The sequence below is a fragment of the Anopheles nili genome, chromosome 2 (genome assembly GCF_943737925.1).
Source record: "Anopheles nili chromosome 2, idAnoNiliSN_F5_01, whole genome shotgun sequence".
Classification (NCBI taxonomy): domain Eukaryota; kingdom Metazoa; phylum Arthropoda; class Insecta; order Diptera; family Culicidae; genus Anopheles; species Anopheles nili.
Genome location: NC_071291.1, coordinates 55734661 through 55752575, shown reverse-complemented (window position 1 = coordinate 55752575; position 17915 = coordinate 55734661). Strand labels below are relative to the sequence as shown.

Genomic DNA, 17915 nt, shown 5'->3' with positions numbered 1-17915 from the left:
TACCACAATCATGAAATTGCGCCCCAATCTGACCACCACAACGTGTGTTTTCAACGTTCATTTCGTAACCCTTTAGGTGTTTATAGCCTGATCAACTATTTCAAGATTTTTATGCTACAATCTTGTTTTGGCATCTTCACCCACCACCAATGTGCTAGATAAAGGGCGTGCATACTAAGACTTTCCAGCCATATGCTTGAAACAAAGAGTAATATTTCAAATAGCGTCCGATTTCGGTTGTTGCTATCTGCATCATGTGGTTATGACTACGTCACAGATACCGGCAGATAATCTTAATCAGCTTCAATCGTCGTACTATCGTTACCCTGTTTTCAATCTTAAACGCTCCAAACTGATAACAACGTGTGGGAAATGATATATCGATCACTCTTATTACGCTAGTTCAGAGAAATTTTATAAAATCGATTGCGGTTACTTTTTTTGTTCTGTTTTTGTTAATTTTTTTTTCTATGTAGTTTTTCACAGCACTTATTGAAAGTTCATTTAACACATGAAAGAACGCTTTGGAAAAATTAATTTGATGTAAGAAATGGAATATCACAAGGTTACGCAACAGAAATAGGACAAATTTTCTTAATATGTTCCTTTCCTATGTTTTAAATTATAATTCACTTTACGAATATCGAAAAATTTCATCAAAAAACTGTTAATATTCTTATCACATTTACGCACGATGGAGCACTAACGAGACACGTGATTTCACAAACTGATTGTCCACAGAGTTCACTTCATTATATAATTAAACTTCACTTATTACAGCAATTGATAACTTACTTTCTGCTTACAAGAGCACCCAAAAGGATCCGTTCACTGCGGTTTACTCCGCCTCACACACTCGGCTGGCGTATTCATTGGGTACCGGCTTTTATAGAAAGCCTGCCATCCTGCCATCAATATCGCCCAATTTTGGCAATCAAATGCCACTCGATAAGCCTCTATCGATAGCCAATAGCAGGTCCACCGGAAAACCAAACCGATAATCCGTATCTCCGATCTCGTACGTCTAATTCCGGTACGATGAGGTCGAGTATTTTCGCGAGCCTTGTGATCTGCTTTCGTAGCAGATGATCTGGTATGATTCAGCATTTTCAAGTCTGAAAGAATGAGACAATGATTCTTTTTATTTTGAAATTATCGAATATAAATTCACGTGAATAGCGAGTAACGTGACTACGTCTACTATCATGTGCTTTTGTTAAGAAAGAACGTGGTAAAGAGAATCCCTATTGCCTGGTGATTGCTAATCGAGTTAACAGAGTGGCGGATAATGAATTGAAATTATAATGAATAATGAAATTGGTTAATTCAAATAATTTTGCAAATTAATAGTCAAGACATAGTCAAAATTTGTTACGGTAATAGTTAGGACATAGTCATCAATAAATTTTTACATATCAACTATAGCAACATAACATTAGTAACACATTCCATCAAACTATGACTGCACAACATTCAAAAATAGTTCATGAAAGTAGCACGTTTAACAGCATATCATCGAAATTTTTCTGTGATTTTATGCTGTTTGTGATATGATAATCTCATATAAAGTTCTTTAAAACACAAAAATAAATACAAATACTAGGCTTACAGTACTTCGTTATCTAACTTTCTGTACCTAGCTATATATTCATTCCTGACGGTTTTATCATTCACAAATTACATAATAAATTCTCAACCGCGATCGGGAGTCACCCGAAACATATAAAGTCGGGTCATACCCATCGTCCTTGCGTTGATCCCAACCATTTTCGTGAATTTATCGACGTCATTTTTTCATCTCAATTTAGGATATTGTGCTGCATCATGACAAGGCCACCATGCACCTCGTCTAATATAGACGAAGAACCACACATGCGAGAGCAAAATCGCATCTGAACAAGACGAATACGCTTTTAAGAAGATGAATAAGTAAGTTGCGTTAGGTTTCAAGGATGTAACGAATTACAAACAAAAATTAGAAAGGTTACTTTCGATTTATGTTCTTTCGTTTAAAAATCAATTCACGATGGTTTAAATGTGTAAAGGCGGAATGGTTTACTAAAAATTTTACGTATATATGTACTACCATAATTTTAGTACCGCAAAACTGCTTGTTTTGAAATATTCGAGTCTTATCTCAAGCTCATCGTATCGTTGATTCTTATGGAATAAACATATCCTCAAGGGCAACCCATTCAAGGAATTTGCAAGCAGGTTTGTCAAGCCAATAGAGGACATATACGAGATTCTCAAGCCCACACAAATCCTTAAAATTATCCTCCAATATAGTATCCCACGCGGAAACTCTGCAAACATGATAAACAGGCATTTCCATAATTTTAGTATCAACTAGGTTGAGTTGAAAGCTTCACCTTTTTAGTTGAATGCTGTCCGACGCCAGTACTGTTGTCACTTTCAATGGCATTGACCATGCGGCCAATTCTGCTACAGCCTGTTTTTGCGCGGGAAATATTCGATTGCAGCAAAAAGACAAGGTTAAACCGGTTTCCAGTCGATCAGTTCTCGGTCAATGTGTCGATTTTGTACACGTTTATACATTATTCAATCGCTTTTCTTTGCTTTTTCACTGGTGAAGAAATTGGCAGTTGATCTCATTCATTCAACGCCTCTCAAATATTCTCCTTGTCCTTGAATAGGTAAAAAAATCTATGATTTATGAACTGTGGTACAAAAATAATATTGGACAACCATAGTTTACTAAAAATCCATAGTCAACCATGCCATAACCATAGTTACCATTTCATAACCATAGTTACCATAGTCAGCTAAAGGAATACGATTAAAATTATTTTCGAATAACTTATTATTATTGTTTATTTAGGGACGGAAAGGCCGTATTGAGATTTGTATAATTGTTTCTGGACTGAAAGGCATTTCCTCCCAACAGCCGCTTTGAGCCTCATCCCGGGCTGACTTGACTTATTTTCGAATAACTGCGACAGTTGTTTTCCTAATTACACAACAATATTTATTTCTATAATTCAAACAATGAACATTTCGCACCAATATCGCACATTGTTTGCGTATTTGCTCCAAAATCGAAATTTCCGGTATATTTTATTATTGTAAAAACAATGTGTTTTAGAGGAATGTAATGGGAAAAAAACTACCTTCAACGTTTTTCATCATGGTGCAATTCCATAGCATTGGTTTCGTTTTCGTTAGCGAACACATTTACTATTTGAATTTAACTCAAATAACCGGAAGTATATGAACCATTGCCAATTAATTGTTATAATCCTAATTAAACATAAAAATGAGCATAAATTCAAAATAAATTTTATCGTAAAATGTGCCTTTGGAAACAAATTTAATTAATCGACGAAAAAGAAACCAAACTTACGTAACCGTGCGATGAGTAAATTTCTCTTCAGCTCGATTACATGGGCGCACCTAATTGCTTCTCACATCATTTCGCTTATCACGTCTACGTATGAGGTGTTATTATTAATGAGGATTTATAGAGCCTAAGGTATGGGGCGGGCATTTGATAGAAGTGTAAAATGCATGCGGGCCTAATACTTTAGCTAATTTTGTTTGATTTCTGTTACTTACTAATAACGGAGTGTTCTAATTATATGTTTGCAAAATAACCTGCTGCATAGTAAACCGCGTAAAAACTTAAAACGCATTCAAAAAGTTATGTAAACCTTTTCATTATATTAAACTTTAAATACCCTATTTCCACAGTATGCGTGTTGGCTCGATACATGAATGCATCTACTGTCGGCAACAAATGAACTATACGTTAATAGAAACTCCTCACGAGGCTACCCGACACTTTCAAGCCATTTTAGATAACGCATCGTCACCAGCGAAATAATGTAAAACCAACTGAACACGTATTGTAGCGATAGTGTCAACCGGAACGTAGTCATTTGGCTTCCAGCCCTTCCACAACTTAGAAGCGATTCATTTTATTCGTTGCACCTCCACGGTTAGCCTCTCGGCGATGGTGTTAAGCGATGTTGTCATACGGCAATTACGTCGTACTACGATCGGACAAAGTTTAGCATAATGTGATAGCATTGTTCGCCCCCTCATCGAGAATGCATGGAAAAGCCTAACTTTGTATACGTTTCTTCGAAAAGTATATCTAAGCGTGAGTTGAAGAACATTGAGATGGTTTACGGTCACATCTCACCTGCAGCTTCAACAGTCTCGACACCCTACCAGCTAGAGTATCGTACTGGAATTTTGAAACACATCGCATGGAACACCCTACTGTACTGTTTATCGTTCCGTGCACGGCAAACCCTTATCCCCTGAGGCACCCCAAACGAACTAGCCCCCACCGTGTGGGCAATAATGCAATTGTGTAAATGATGTATTACAGTGGATTAGCTGCGAGCATGTGTAAGCCGATGTAGTGACATTAACGTATGCTTGTTCATACAAGCTATACGGATCATTATTTAAGACCTTTCATTTCTTGACATGGGTTTGCGTGTTGGTGGTCGATAATCGGAGACCCAAAATTAAACAAATAATATAACGTAATCGTTTCAAAAGAATTGCAAAACGTTCTTGAATAATTGCAGTTTCCTTGAGCCGGTGTTTGGTGACTGTTTTAAATAACTGCCTTAGTGCTTTCAAGTAATTGTATGGCATAAAAATAAACCATTCTGGGCCTTTAGTACATTTCCACTATATTAATTATGCTCTGTATAGTTAGCACAATTACATCTATGATCCTGTTCGTTACATTTAACAAAACGTAACTCGATAAATAGTTTGTGCGACTCCCGGTGAACCCTAATTGCATTCCTTCTCTAAATCGACGTTAGGAAGCCTCCATTCCATCGAATGGTGTTGTACCGATCATCAGGGTGCGATCGCGACAATTCGCGTGTAACCGCGTTCAACCCCCAACCGGAGCTTACATCGCATATAGATCCTCCACGATCGCACGGACACGGTCAATCACAGTGGTTCCCCTTCCATCACTGCTGTATGACACACGACCGCAAGGTCTCTCTCTCTCTCCCAACAAACTCGACCCACCTTTTCCCTTTCCGCACAGACCCACAGACGCCCGACTGCCTCAACGCGTCAGCGCGGTCTGGTGGGGTGATGTATATTGAAAACTAATTTTCCACATTTATTACGGTGCGGCCACTGGGTGTGCGCTTTCAGTTCACCGTAAACCGTCGAACGTAACGCACGGTACCTCAGCCGATTCCGCGGGAAAATCCCCAACAACCGAACACCTGTACTCGTCGTCCGTTTTACGATCACGATCGAATTCGCGATCGCACGGGCGTGCTGAACTTGCGCGGGAGAATAGTACGATTAGTTTCGTTTGACCAGTGCGGGTGGTAGTGTACCTTTGGTCGTTTGTGTGTGGTGTTGCTTCCGGACGCTTAGCCTCGACGAAATTCAGTCAATTACCCAATTTTCTAACGTGCCATTCGGTCGCCCGTGCTTCCGCCGCTTTCACGCACCGGAGGATCTTTCACCGGCGTGTGACCGGCGCACATGCGTGTCCCTTAATCGAACCATAGAAATGCTTATTTAACCTCCAGCTTCCCTTAACACTGCCCGCCCCAGCTCGCTCACAAACCAGAAACAATCTGACGAAGTGGCGGTTCTATCAACCGTGACCGGAGTAGCGTAACGATTTTTTTTTTAATAATTTTGGGGAGCTTTGTGTCCGGCCGAAACTCATTATCGGTGAGAAAGGAAACAAAATCAAAGAGAAAGTGCGTGCTTGTGTGTTTGTAGTGCGTAACCCAACACGTGCGTGCGTGCATGTGTGTGTGTGCATATCTCTCATTTAGAGACTCATTTGTGTTGCAAATTTTGATACTTATTTGCGAAAATTTGCGCCTGTCCACTAGCCGGCCGATCCGTGTAACGCCATTATCATCGTTATCCGCCGTTATCCACCGTCACTGTCAGCGAGCGATCGTCGATCATCGGCAATTAGTGGAAAGCAAAAGTGAAACGGATTTGGTCTATTTTTTGTTTGTGTCACTTCGCGTAAGCTGAAAGAGATCTCTTCGGTTGGGGCGAAGAAGAAGAAGAAGAAAAAAAGAAGCGACAGGAGAGAGATATTTAAGGAGCAAAAACATTGACACAAAATACAACTCTTCACCGTGGCTATCAGTGGCAGTTAGTGTGTCCCATTCGTTCGTTCCGTTACGCCCGGTTTGTGTGCGGTTGCTCCGGACAAGCAAATAGTTTTACGGTGGCTGTATCATCTTTACGGGCTTCTCCTGTCGTTCGGGATTGCGTTACTATCTCTCCCAGAGCCCAGTGTTAGCTATCACACGGTGTAAGAGGGCAGCAAGAAGTGCACTAACCGAGCGTTCCAGACAACAACAGCAACAAATAAAAGCCACACACCAACCGTGTGTGCGCCATCACTTTGCAGAACCCACATCCGGCTGGTCCGCGCTAAACGAGTGCATTTTCCGATAAGATACGAGAGAGTGTGCGCACGCCCGACAGGAGGATGGTTTCAACGCGCTTCGAAGTTAATAGCACCCCGGTAATAATACGACGTGTCTAGCCGCTAGTCGACGCTTAATAGCGGTGACAATGTGTGGGCATAGTAAAGCGTTGACACTTGCCACCATTTTTGATGCCCCACGATCGAAGCAGCGTGTAGTCGTGTGTAAGCCGCTGGCGTGCCTTTTCCGAGAGTTATGGAAACCCTTTCGCCACCGTGAAAGGTGAAACCACGCCACCTTCGGCCGAGGAGGCTGCTTTGAACGCGTGCACTTAATGGGCGGCATCAGGTGCGAGTGAGATGCGCCTGTTTCCGGCGGACGGTGCAATTATGCGCTCGAAGCTTTTCCATCCATCGATAGCTGGGGCTCTGCTAGCTAGCCTTGGTGCACTATCGAGCGAGGTGGCATCGAGTTTGGGCATCTCTATTAGCGCGCTTTCTTCGCTAAGGCGCTATTTCGCGGTTCAGTGGATGCCGTTAGTTTACTTAAGCTAATTATCTTCTCCCACTCGACTGACTATCGGAAGCTAACGATGCATTAATTATCGTTTCCTTCGTGTTTCGGTAAATTTGGTTTCAAAATACTTTTAGGCGTTTTTTTTTCATTCAAATTGTTTGATGTGATAATGGATGATTTGCTCAATCAAATAATTTTGCTTTTTTACTGCAACGTGTGCAAACAAAAATGTGGGTCATACATAAGCAGGATCCCAATGATCAGTAAATCACAAAATATATCTACCATCAAATGCCATCCTTGAATGAACGTTCTTGCAACTGGTCAATAACTTCCCACGCAGCGTGGCCTGAATGGTGTTCTGCGCGCCATTTCTAGACAATATACTGGTTTGTCCACAACACCAGAAGGTCGATGCTCGATTCCGAAACGGGAAGCTTTCACGCGTGCTTCCGCACTTCCTTGAACGCTATCGGAAGAAATTTACGACGAAACCCACGCACAAGCGGATCCTTGAAACGAATCGCTCACCAGAATATATTAATACGTGCCCCCCGTATTGTTCGTGAACTTCAGACGATACGACGACCGTGATCGAACCGGGTGGACATTATCCTTTCGGTGGTCCGTGAAACGTGCTCCACACGCTATTGGCATCGCCCACGAAAGAAAGCGCTCGAGTTCCAGCTGGTGATGGTGAACACCGAAAACGATACCGGCATCTGTAGAGGGCTTGGATCTCGATGGACAGACCTTGGGCTTTCCATTCGCTTCCGAAGTGTCGTTTATCATCTCCCCAAACGTCTCTACAAGTCTGCAACAAGCTTGCCATAAGCAAAACAAACCTGACCGTGAACTCGTGCGCTCGTTTTCCAAACAAGCCGCAAGTAAGACGGAGGCAGCGAAGATCGAGGCTCGATCGCCGGACTGACGAGTGTCCGGTAACTTTGTCGGTGGCATTGATTCTACGACCACTCGTCTCGTGCCGGAGAGGTGCGCACGCATGCGTAACATTGACCCGCTTTTACTCTCACGAGACTCAAAGCACTGAGTTGGCGCGGCACAGCACGTTCGATAATGGAACGCCTTCGAAAGACGGCATAAGCGAGAGCTTTCGGTGCAGGTTGTCGGTACGAGCATGCTGGGGTTGTGCACCAGGTTGGTGAGGGATGAAGAAGGCGTAATAAACAGGCTAATTTCATTCACGACGAGGAATCGTAGACGGGGGCTCCAATCGAGGATCTTATGACAGATGAAAAAGCTAGTTTGAATGCTGACGGTCAACGAGCGGATCACCGGCAGTTTTTACCAGCGAGACGTGCCTCCATAACCCGTGAAGTAGGTCAACCAGTAGGCCGGCCTTTGCCCCTGTGCAGGGTGCCACAGTGTTCGGACCGTAGTTACACACGGGAAGGTTGCATAATTTGACCACCGCTGGAATGCCGCCAAAAACCCTCGAAGACAATGCATTTTTTGGTGCGTTTATTTTGCCCTGCACACGTGCCTAAGGGATATCCCCACGTCGGTTGGCGTGCGTAATAATGCACTATTTACTACCGTGATTCGTCAGTGTGAAGCCCGCCTCTTGAGGTGCCGTTTAATTGATGCGAATTGAAGTAGATTTGTTTCAATGAGACACGGTAGAGTGTTAGACGACTCGTGGCGTAGCGTGATTGAGCGCATTGGTTGCAGTTTTCTTCAATATTCGCACGCTGCTAGAATTGAATGATGAACATCGATTGTACACGCGCCATTACATAAAGTGACATAAACTGGAAAAAACACCACCGCTGGATATGGACAGTTATTGCCAGTAAAATGTGTAAAATTGCAACACACAAAATGTGGCTCCAATTTCAATGCACTCTTCTACTTTTATTAATTCTTTGACTGCCCTTATATCGACAGAATTTTCCCACCAACCCGCAATGGTTCAATGAACATGAATTGCATCAGAAATAATTCGCGTAAATTGCATCAGATTTTTCTGCCCCCGGTTTTTATGCTGACCAGCATTCCAATTTACTTTACTTCTTCACCGTCGTTTGCTCCTTCCCGGGATCCCCAACACATGAGGACCCATCATTCCTGCAACCTCCAGCGTAAAATGCCACGGTGAAGGCTTTTCTATTTTTGGCCCTCACGACGTACACCGACAGTGTGCACGGTAATCATTTTTTACGTTTGCGGAGCGCTGGTTGGTGACCGAAAACATCGTCAAAAAAAAACTAAACGCATTGATAGCGCAACCCCTGAAAGGAGGCGGCACCGTTTCGCCCTCCCTAAGAATGGTGCATGTTTGGCCTTACCGCGTTTTGTTTTCATTTCCTTGCCCAATGTTACACGAACCAACTTCACCCGGCGAGGGAAGGGCTAAGCCGCTGCACTGTGGAAAACTAAATATTTTAATGTTTCTCCTGCTTTTGGGGCGACTGCTACAACGCGTTCGTCTGCGCCCCTGAAGCACGAGTCGTTCCTTACGTCGTTCTCCGCTTCCCAAGTACGCTCACTTACACTTATTCCACAACCGGATAAGACACGCATTGGTGGCACGTGTCGAAAATGAAGCGATAACAGGTTTCTTGACATCACTTCATGCGGGGAGTGACTTAGCGATCGCCAAGTAGTATACCGCTTGCACATTAACACTCGAGCCCTGTAAGGCGCATTCTGAAACTGTGGCAAAGGGAAGCGTATTTCATTACATGTGGTCAGGCGACGTGCAAAACGACGGTTTAAAAGAGCAACGTAAAATGCTTCCTATCGCGCTGGAATGTAGCATTAGGAACGCTGTGATAAAATGCCGAACAGTTGCCGTGCTACGTAGGAATGCGTAGTATCTACAAACAACATCTAAAGAAACCTTTAAAAACATGGGAGCCTTGAAAATAGTGCAGCATTTTCTAACTATCCATTTTCATTAGCATATGAGCAATTCTCCTGAACTGGAAAAATGAACTCTACGTATGCAACGCTTCCGAACGCGATAATATTGTTCAGTTGTCTCTTTATTGCTGTCAGGAAGAAACTTAACGTTATAGAATGTGGAATTAAACGTCTTACGTGGGAGCTTTCCAGACATAGTTCAGTAGCAGAACTGACAAAAAAAAAGTATGCACAAAATAGTTACGTTAAAGTTAATAGATACCAACGATAAAGCTTCACATTAGCCATCCCAAAATAGCAATTCCGTCGATAGGATGATCCTGAACTTCGAATTGGCATCGGTTCAAGCTCAAGATTTCGAATCGTATTATGCTGTTGGCATCAAACCACACATCCAACCAACATGTGATCTTTTGCGCGTATCATGTGCGTTGCAAACTGAGCTCTAAGTACTTTTCATTTCTTGTCCTTTCAGCCGGTGCGGTATCCACGATCTATATTTTTTATCATCAGCAATGAGTTCAGCGAGCGGTTTAATTATTATGGCATGCGCAGTGAGTTTAATATGCGTTCTCAAACTTCTCTCGAGTGGTACACTAACATGTCCTTTTATCCTTTTATCCCATCTGTAGCCGTGCTGGCGCTGTACCTCACGCAGAAGCTCTCTTACACCACGGATACGGCCACCGTGATTTACCACATTTTCACCAGCCTGGCGTACTTCTTCCCAATGATGGGTGCAATTTTGGCAGACAGCTGGCTGGGAAAGTTCAAGACAATTCTCTACCTCTCGATGGTTTACTGCGCCGGAAGTACTCTCATCGCACTGGGTGCGATCCCTCCCCTAAACCTGCCCGCCACGTGAGTATTATCAAAGAAGGAGAAGACAATCATTCCTCCACTTTGCTGTTAAAATAATGTTAACCATATTATTCTCTTTTCCCACAAGGTCAATGACTGTGCTGGGGTTATTGTTCATAGCGGTCGGATCCGGAGGCATAAAGCCCTGCGTGTCGGCGTTCGGAGGCGATCAGTTTAAGCTCCCGGAACAAGCAGCTCAATTGGCCAAGTTCTTCTCGCTGTTCTACTTCGCTATTAACGCTGGTTCCCTCATCTCTACCACGCTAACGCCGATCCTGCGAGAGGACGTGCACTGTTTCGGCGACAGCAGTTGTTTCCCGCTAGCATTCGGTGTCCCGGCAGTGCTGATGATCATGTCGATCGTGATATTCGTGTGCGGCAGGACACTGTACACGATCAAGAAACCATCCGGCAATATGATCGTGCTTGTATTTAAGTGCATTGGTAACGCGCTGACCGTGCGATCGAAGGAACGCTCTGCCAATCCGCGGGATCATTGGCTAGACTATGCGGAGTCGAAATACGGCAAAGGCATTGTGTCGGACATCAAGTCACTGATGAAGATCCTGATCCTGTACATTCCGCTGCCCGTATTTTGGGCGCTGTTCGACCAGCAGGGCTCTCGATGGACATTCCAGGCGACGCGCATGAACGGTGAAGTTGGCGGTTTCACAATCAAACCCGACCAGATGCAGGTTATCAACCCGTTGCTAATTTTGGCCTTCATTCCCATATTTGAGAGCTTCGTCTATCCGGTACTGGCGAAGATTGGTATCCGACGGCCCCTGCAGAAACTGTCCTTTGGTGGATTGCTCGCCGGAGCCGCCTTCGTGCTGTCCGGATTTGTGGAGATCGCACTTGATCGTACAAATGCAGTCCTACCGGCAGGCCATGAAGCCCAACTGCGTGTCTTTAACGGGCTACCTTGCGACTATCGTTTCCACACGGATATGCCTAACCTCACAAGTTTCAGTGTGCCTTCCCGAGGTGTCTTCGAAGCACTCCATATTGACGTGCCCAGTAACAGCACCACGTTCCAGTTCAGGGCGGAAACGGCCGAAATCAGCTGCGTACGAGATAATATGACCGAGTTCAGCGGCACCTTCTACTTAAATCCGGGCAATGCGGTCAGTTACTTCATCAGCCGCAAGGGAGGCAAGAGCAGCTTCGTCGAATTTGCCGACACGGCGGAAAAACATCGCAATGGGTTGCCCCGGATGCGGCTGCTGGCCAACGTGCGGACGCCAAAGCACGTCTTGCTTCGACACAACTGGAACGCGGACCTAGTCTACAATATCTCGCTCAACCGCTACGATCAAATGACCGTTACGGATGGAGAGTACGGAGTATTTGTCGGCGATCGGCAGATTGCCAACGTAAAGCTGAGTCTCGGCGGAGTTTACACATTGCTTCTGGATGAGTTTTTGGAGAACGAATTTGTGAGTTACATGCCCGTAGACTTAAACGGCATCTTACAGGCATTTTTATTACATTTCTCTTCCATTATTTGCTCAATTTTAGAACCTTCAAACACACGTGATTACTCCATCGAACTCGGTTCACATGCTGTGGTTGGTGCCCCAATACGTCGTTATAACCGCCGGCGAGGTGATGTTCTCAATCACTGGTCTAGAGTTTTCGTACTCGCAAGCTCCAGAAAGTATGAAATCGGTCATACAAGCCTTCTGGCTGCTCACGGTAGCCATCGGTAACATGCTAGTGGTATTCATCGCCGAAGCCAAGTTCGTTCAGTCGCAATCGCTGGAGTTTTTCCTTTTCGCCGCGCTGATGTTCCTCGATATGGGTTTGTTCATGATATTGGCCATGCGCTATCGGTACTCAAACAGCTCGTCCCTAGATTCGATTGAGGTTCAAACGAACCCGAAAAAAATGAACGATCCACTTGCGATCAGCGACTCGTTATCAGAGCGCAGTGCCAAAAGCACCACCTACGCCAACGAAGCATTCCGGGAAGACTGAGCGGAATCAGTTAGATTCCGTTTGCATGCGTTTCAAATGGCTCTACATTGTTTCCACGTTATGTGGAACGTATTAGCCGCGATACAGTATAAAATAGTTCGTGTAAGATTAATTATTTGTTTCGTCGTTTAAAAGCTTATCTAATTTAATAAAATATTTTTGTAATAAAAAGATATTGCATCTTGTTGTTTTAAGATGTTGTTTTGTCGATCCTTAGATTCCATAAACGATACGATAAACACAGCTCTACACAATTCCATAGCTGATATAGTGATTTGATATTTAGAAAACTCTCATCTAAAAAGATTGATGACTGTACTTTGTGACGGTTTCATTTGTCGACCGTTTGGCGTTTTGAAGTGCTTGAAGTAATATTCTTTTTTCTTGCGATGGCTTCCATGGCTGAAAAGAATATGTGCTCCTACAATACCGGTACATAAGATTTACTAAACTTTTGTCAGAGAATTATCCTTTCTATTCACGATTTTTAACCAAAAAAGTAATCTAGGCGTCTCTCAACTTTCAACACTTAGTATTGGAGAGCGGTACTACACTCAGTTCAATAAACGACTGGAAAAATGGCAACTAAACCGACATGGTGTTATGGACACAGGTAGGATAGAGTAAGGATTTTCATTCCAGTGCCTTTCATAACCATGATGCAGACAAAGGAATATCCTTAATCAATAACACGCAATTGCATACATTACGGAGTGTGTCAGCAAAAGGATAGTGTTATACACCGTTGCCTCAAATGGTACAGATAACAGCGTGATGTCTACGTCTTTCCAGACGCGAATCAACAGAAACTTTATGCATTAATACTAAACATACATATCATCTTGATGATTATGGAAACCTACACACGATAGCTTAACATACACACGATATTTTATTAATTCATAAAAATGTTGCCAATGCATCTTGCCATTCGAAACCACTGTGCCTCTCACAGCTGACACATAACACGTAGTAACGCACTGCTTGTTTACATTCTCGTTGGCATCAACTGTCTTCTTGCTGTTATTATCAATCCCTTGGAAACTGCGACTGCACGTTTGTTTGGAGTGTACGCGGTTATTGCCGACTCAAGTAATTTTCGTGTGACGTTTTCCAGTCCCGATTTGTCTTTGAGAGCAATTCAAATGAATTTAAACCTTTTCCCCAATGAGGTAAGTAATGTATATCCTGCAATTATCTTGCATATCTGTACATTTTTCGTATTACGTTTTAATCTTTGCTGTCCAAGGTGCTATGCTGTATATTCGACTATCTGCCATGGAAAGACCGTCAACGTGTATCCCTGGTATGCAGCCGGTGGAACAGCATAATCAACTCCAATCACTATCTACGTCGTCAGAAACTGGTGCTGTACAATTACAACAAGGCCAAATTTTTCTCTGGCGTTGGGGTGGAGCTATTAAATCGCCAACACGCCATTGAATTTAACTCGAACGCCATGCTCGATACCGAGGAGCTGCTCGATACGATCGACAGGTCGTTGAGTAGTGGAGCCGCAATGGTGAAATCGTTGTCGTTACTGCTACGTTCGGAGCATAAGCTAGCTTTCGGTTTGGTGGTGGCCAATATTCCCAAACTGACGTACTTAACGGAGCTCAACATTTCCGCGAACGAAGCGCTCACCAACGGCGTTCACATCGATAGCGCGTGTTTGGAAAAGATTAATATATCTTTTTATCAAAATTCTCTCTGCAAGCTAAACACACCGAGACTTCACACTTTGCATCTAACAGTACGGTACCGAAGTGAGATGAACCTTCTAAGCACAATTTCCTCCCAGCTTATCGAGCTTAAGGTGTCCTTCATCTCTAAAGACCACGTAGCGCAACTATTTGATTGTGACTTCAGTTCGCTGAAGGAGTTGGATATATCATTGAAAAACGACAAGTATATAATGTACAGTGTATCACCAGTGCACAAACGTCGGCTCGATAGGAAGGGAGTTTTTGCTGAAACTATTGTTGGCTTAGAAACATTGCGCATTATCGATTTCTGCAACATCTTTGAAAACGATTTTCTGCGTATGTTCACCTACGCCAAGTCACTAAAAGCCCTCACTATCAACAACTTTAAGTTGGTCAACGAGGTGAAAGAGCTTATCAATGGGTTCGAGAATTTAAGTGTAAGTAATTTTGCGGTATGCTGTGAAGTGGAAGCTTTTATTAATACTTTTTTTCTGTTTTAGTATCTTAACCTGGAAGGATGTCAACGAATGGATGAAACAAAAAAGTTAACTCTACCCTCTCTTCAAACTCTGGTGATATCATACAAACAACTCTCTTTATTCAGTGTGTCACAATTAAGCACGCTTAGGACCTTGTACTATTTTAACACAGCTAAAGACCAAACACATTTTATTAGGCAAATCGCTCAAGTTTTCGCAAATCTCACCTTTCTTTGCCTGCAAAATTTTGACAACGAACTTGATTCAAACGCGTTCCGAAATTTAAATTTGCTTTCAAAGCTGCGTGTGCTAGTCATCAAAAACATGTCCGTTTCAAGCCAAATATTTGCAAACTGTCCCATGATTCCTCACCTGGAACGGCTCGTAACGGAAACCATCGTGACGGTAAGTTTTTGGACTTTTAATTTTGCATTTTCAACTCTAGATTAAATGTGCCGTTCGTGTTTGCTGCAGGAAGTTTCCATACTTGATGCAATACCTGCAAAATTTCCTTCGCTGCAAACGTTCGTCATTAAGGATTGTTTCCTTTACCTGATTCCTAAGGAGAGTGCCAAATTTTATACGACGTTCGATGAACTTCGCCGGCAGATGCCATACTGTCGTATTTCTACAAAGGAATCAACCATATTTAATAACAATGCAAAGCACAGCTGAAATCAGAGGATAATGTTGATGCGGTGCATGTACTACACTCAACAATTTCACTAACCTGAAAACAAAACATTCTATACATGAAAGGATAAGTAAATGTTTAGTGTAAACAAATACGACAATAGTTGATTAAGCAACTGTGCAACAGTGTTGTAAAATATTAGTGCAGGAAATGAACAGCGTTGATAAAATCATGCACAAATGTAAACTGAAGTATTGCTGTGCAATTTTTATAAACCCTTTAACATGAGGAAATAAACAGCGCCGAAATAGCTCAGTTGGGAGAGCGTTAGACTGAAGATCTAAAGGTCCCCGGTTCAATCCCGGGTTTCGGCACATGGAACTTTTTTTGCAGGTTTTTTTTTATTCTCTTCACTTGAGATTGTTTCAAACAACAACTATTACCTGAATTATTGATAATTAATGTTATCTAGATTTTCAAACTATGACTATTAGTGGTTAACATTAATTCGAACTTCTTTTCTCATCAGGTAGAGATTGCTTGAACAAATATTAAACCAGTTTTGAAACTCATCAATGCGACGGGTCTCTTTTTTTGTTTTTTTGGGTCGTTTCGACGGTTTATGTAACGTTGTAGTTTTTTTTCACAATCGGAACATGCGTTATGATTAGGGTTAAAGACAGAATCCATCTTCAAAAAGAGGACATGAGGTATATCTGTTTACTAGTGTTTATGTTTGATGTGATCATGTGATATAATGTGATCGTGATAAACCTTGTAATATTATTGAAAATACTCAACATCATTATATTAATGTAATTAGTGTTATCTATATGTTATACATAAACTGAAAGTTATACATACAGAACTTCACGTTTTCCATCATGACACATGCTAGTTTTTTTTTAAGGTTTATGTTTTCCCTTGGAAGAAAAAGGACATGAATGTTATTTGTCGAAAACGTCTAATAAAACAAATGAATGTGATACACAACAACTTTTAAACCAAAAGTAAAACTCAATAGCATGAAAGCAATCCATACCCAATCCGAGTTGAAAAATTGCTGATATGCAGGATTTACTTTAGAATAATTTATACTAAATCATTCATCTAAAGGATAATTGTTGTCGTGTTCGAGGACAATAGATGTGCATAATTTAAGTATATAATATTTTACATAGACTACATGACATGACAACATGACTCACAATTGTTTCGTAGACAGCAAATGAAAATGAACAAAGATAATTGCATAATTGTTTTATCATCGGATTCAACGAATGAATGTACAACGGAAAACGTTTATAATTATTATCAGAAAGATATGTCTATACACCACATTCAGTATTACTAAAAATTCAATGCAACAATGCAATTCAACAGAATGCATTTTAATCATTTGATTTTGAACCGCTCATTTTTCTGATCACAAATGTCATTATGCTTTTTACGTTGCTGTCAAATGTCCATCATGATCACAACTTGCCTCGTTTATACAGACATCATTTTCTTGCGGTCTCCTCAGTTGTTTCGTCTTGTTCTTCGGAAAGTTACCGCGCGTAGTCGAGGTGGATCGGGAAAACATTTTCCGGCAACTATTCCCCGGGTTTGTTTGGGAAGCATTAGTTTTGCGTGTCGCGTTGTGTGGTAACTTTCCTCGATGCTACCAAAACCGCACTCTTGTCTCGTGTTGTGGCGTTCCTGTTCCGTGAACAGTTGGTGTGTGCCCAAAGGCTGGTGGTTGGCTTGATTAGGTGCCGCCGTCGCGTCGCGTTTCCCGGGTGGTGGGCGTTGGAATCTAAAAATATTTTTTTTTGCCACCATTTGTTGTTTGTGAAGCGCGTGACGTCGTCAACCGTGCACGGAGCAGCGTGACCACCGCAGTCGATTGCGAGTCGGGAGAATGGTGAATTGTTTCCGATGTTCTTCGATCTAGTGCTCGTAGGCTAGTAGTGCTAGCACTGCTAGAGTTAGTTCGTGACTTTACGAGACGACACACGTTGGGCGGTACGTGAACACACATCGTTTGGAATAAATCAAAGCAACCAAATGGTGCATGTTTGCGTTAATATTTGCCGTGCACGAGAGTAGGTGGTGATTAACTTAGGCGTCAGCAATCCAGGCACACCTGTTATAAAAAATCACATTTTCCACGCTAGATGGGAATTCTAAACGTTGGAAAATCGTAAATTCGAAACAGTGTATCAATTTACATCAAGAGAAAAGCTGTAATGTGATTTGTTATTGCTGGCGTTTACTCTGTTTTGTTACGTGCCTTAGCTGAGAAGTATTCGCGATCCTGTGATGCATTGGGAACAATTTTTCATACCGATCTTTCTATTTCATGCAGGAACGTAACAAGAGATTCAAAAGTGTTTGCCTTTCGGGCAGACGAACATAATCAACATAAAAGATTCGTTTGTAAGAATTCTCTGTC

General features: G+C 42.4%; 2 protein-coding genes and 1 non-coding gene across 3 annotated transcripts; all 3 read left to right on the top strand.

Moving 5' to 3' along the window:
• Positions 1 to 6478: 6478 nt before the first annotated feature.
• LOC128731085 (peptide transporter family 1-like) lies at positions 6479 to 12779 on the top strand. The gene is made up of 5 exons (XM_053824182.1): positions 6479 to 6514; positions 10294 to 10372; positions 10451 to 10679; positions 10768 to 12118; positions 12201 to 12779. Exons 1-5 carry the CDS (start codon positions 6479 to 6481, stop codon positions 12657 to 12659), a joined length of 2154 nt encoding a protein of 717 aa, XP_053680157.1. The 3' UTR covers positions 12660 to 12779.
• Positions 12780 to 13804: 1025 nt separating this feature from the next.
• Positions 13805 to 15519, top strand: LOC128720761 (uncharacterized). The gene is made up of 4 exons (XM_053814455.1): positions 13805 to 13831; positions 13909 to 14802; positions 14866 to 15249; positions 15319 to 15519. Exons 1-4 carry the CDS (start codon positions 13805 to 13807, stop codon positions 15517 to 15519), a joined length of 1506 nt encoding a protein of 501 aa, XP_053670430.1.
• Positions 15520 to 15779: 260 nt separating this feature from the next.
• On the top strand, positions 15780 to 15852 carry Trnaf-gaa (transfer RNA phenylalanine (anticodon GAA)). The gene has a single exon. It is a non-coding gene; the product is annotated as a tRNA-Phe (tRNA).
• Positions 15853 to 17915: the final 2063 nt, after the last annotated feature.

Excerpts from the sequence above, each read along its gene's own strand:
- LOC128720761 (XM_053814455.1), top strand. The coding sequence starts at position 13,805 with ATGAATTTAAACCTTTTCCCCAATGAG. Across the intron at positions 13,832-13,908 it reads TAAACCTTTTCCCCAATGAG|GTGCTATGCTGTATATTCGA; the intron begins GTAAGTAATGTA and ends TTGCTGTCCAAG. Across the intron at positions 15,250-15,318 it reads TAACGGAAACCATCGTGACG|GAAGTTTCCATACTTGATGC; the intron begins GTAAGTTTTTGG and ends TGTTTGCTGCAG.
- LOC128731085 (XM_053824182.1), top strand. The coding sequence starts at position 6,479 with ATGGTTTCAACGCGCTTCGAAGTTAATAGCACCCCG. Across the intron at positions 10,373-10,450 it reads TAATTATTATGGCATGCGCA|CCGTGCTGGCGCTGTACCTC; the intron begins GTGAGTTTAATA and ends TCCCATCTGTAG. Across the intron at positions 10,680-10,767 it reads CCCCTAAACCTGCCCGCCAC|GTCAATGACTGTGCTGGGGT; the intron begins GTGAGTATTATC and ends TTTTCCCACAAG.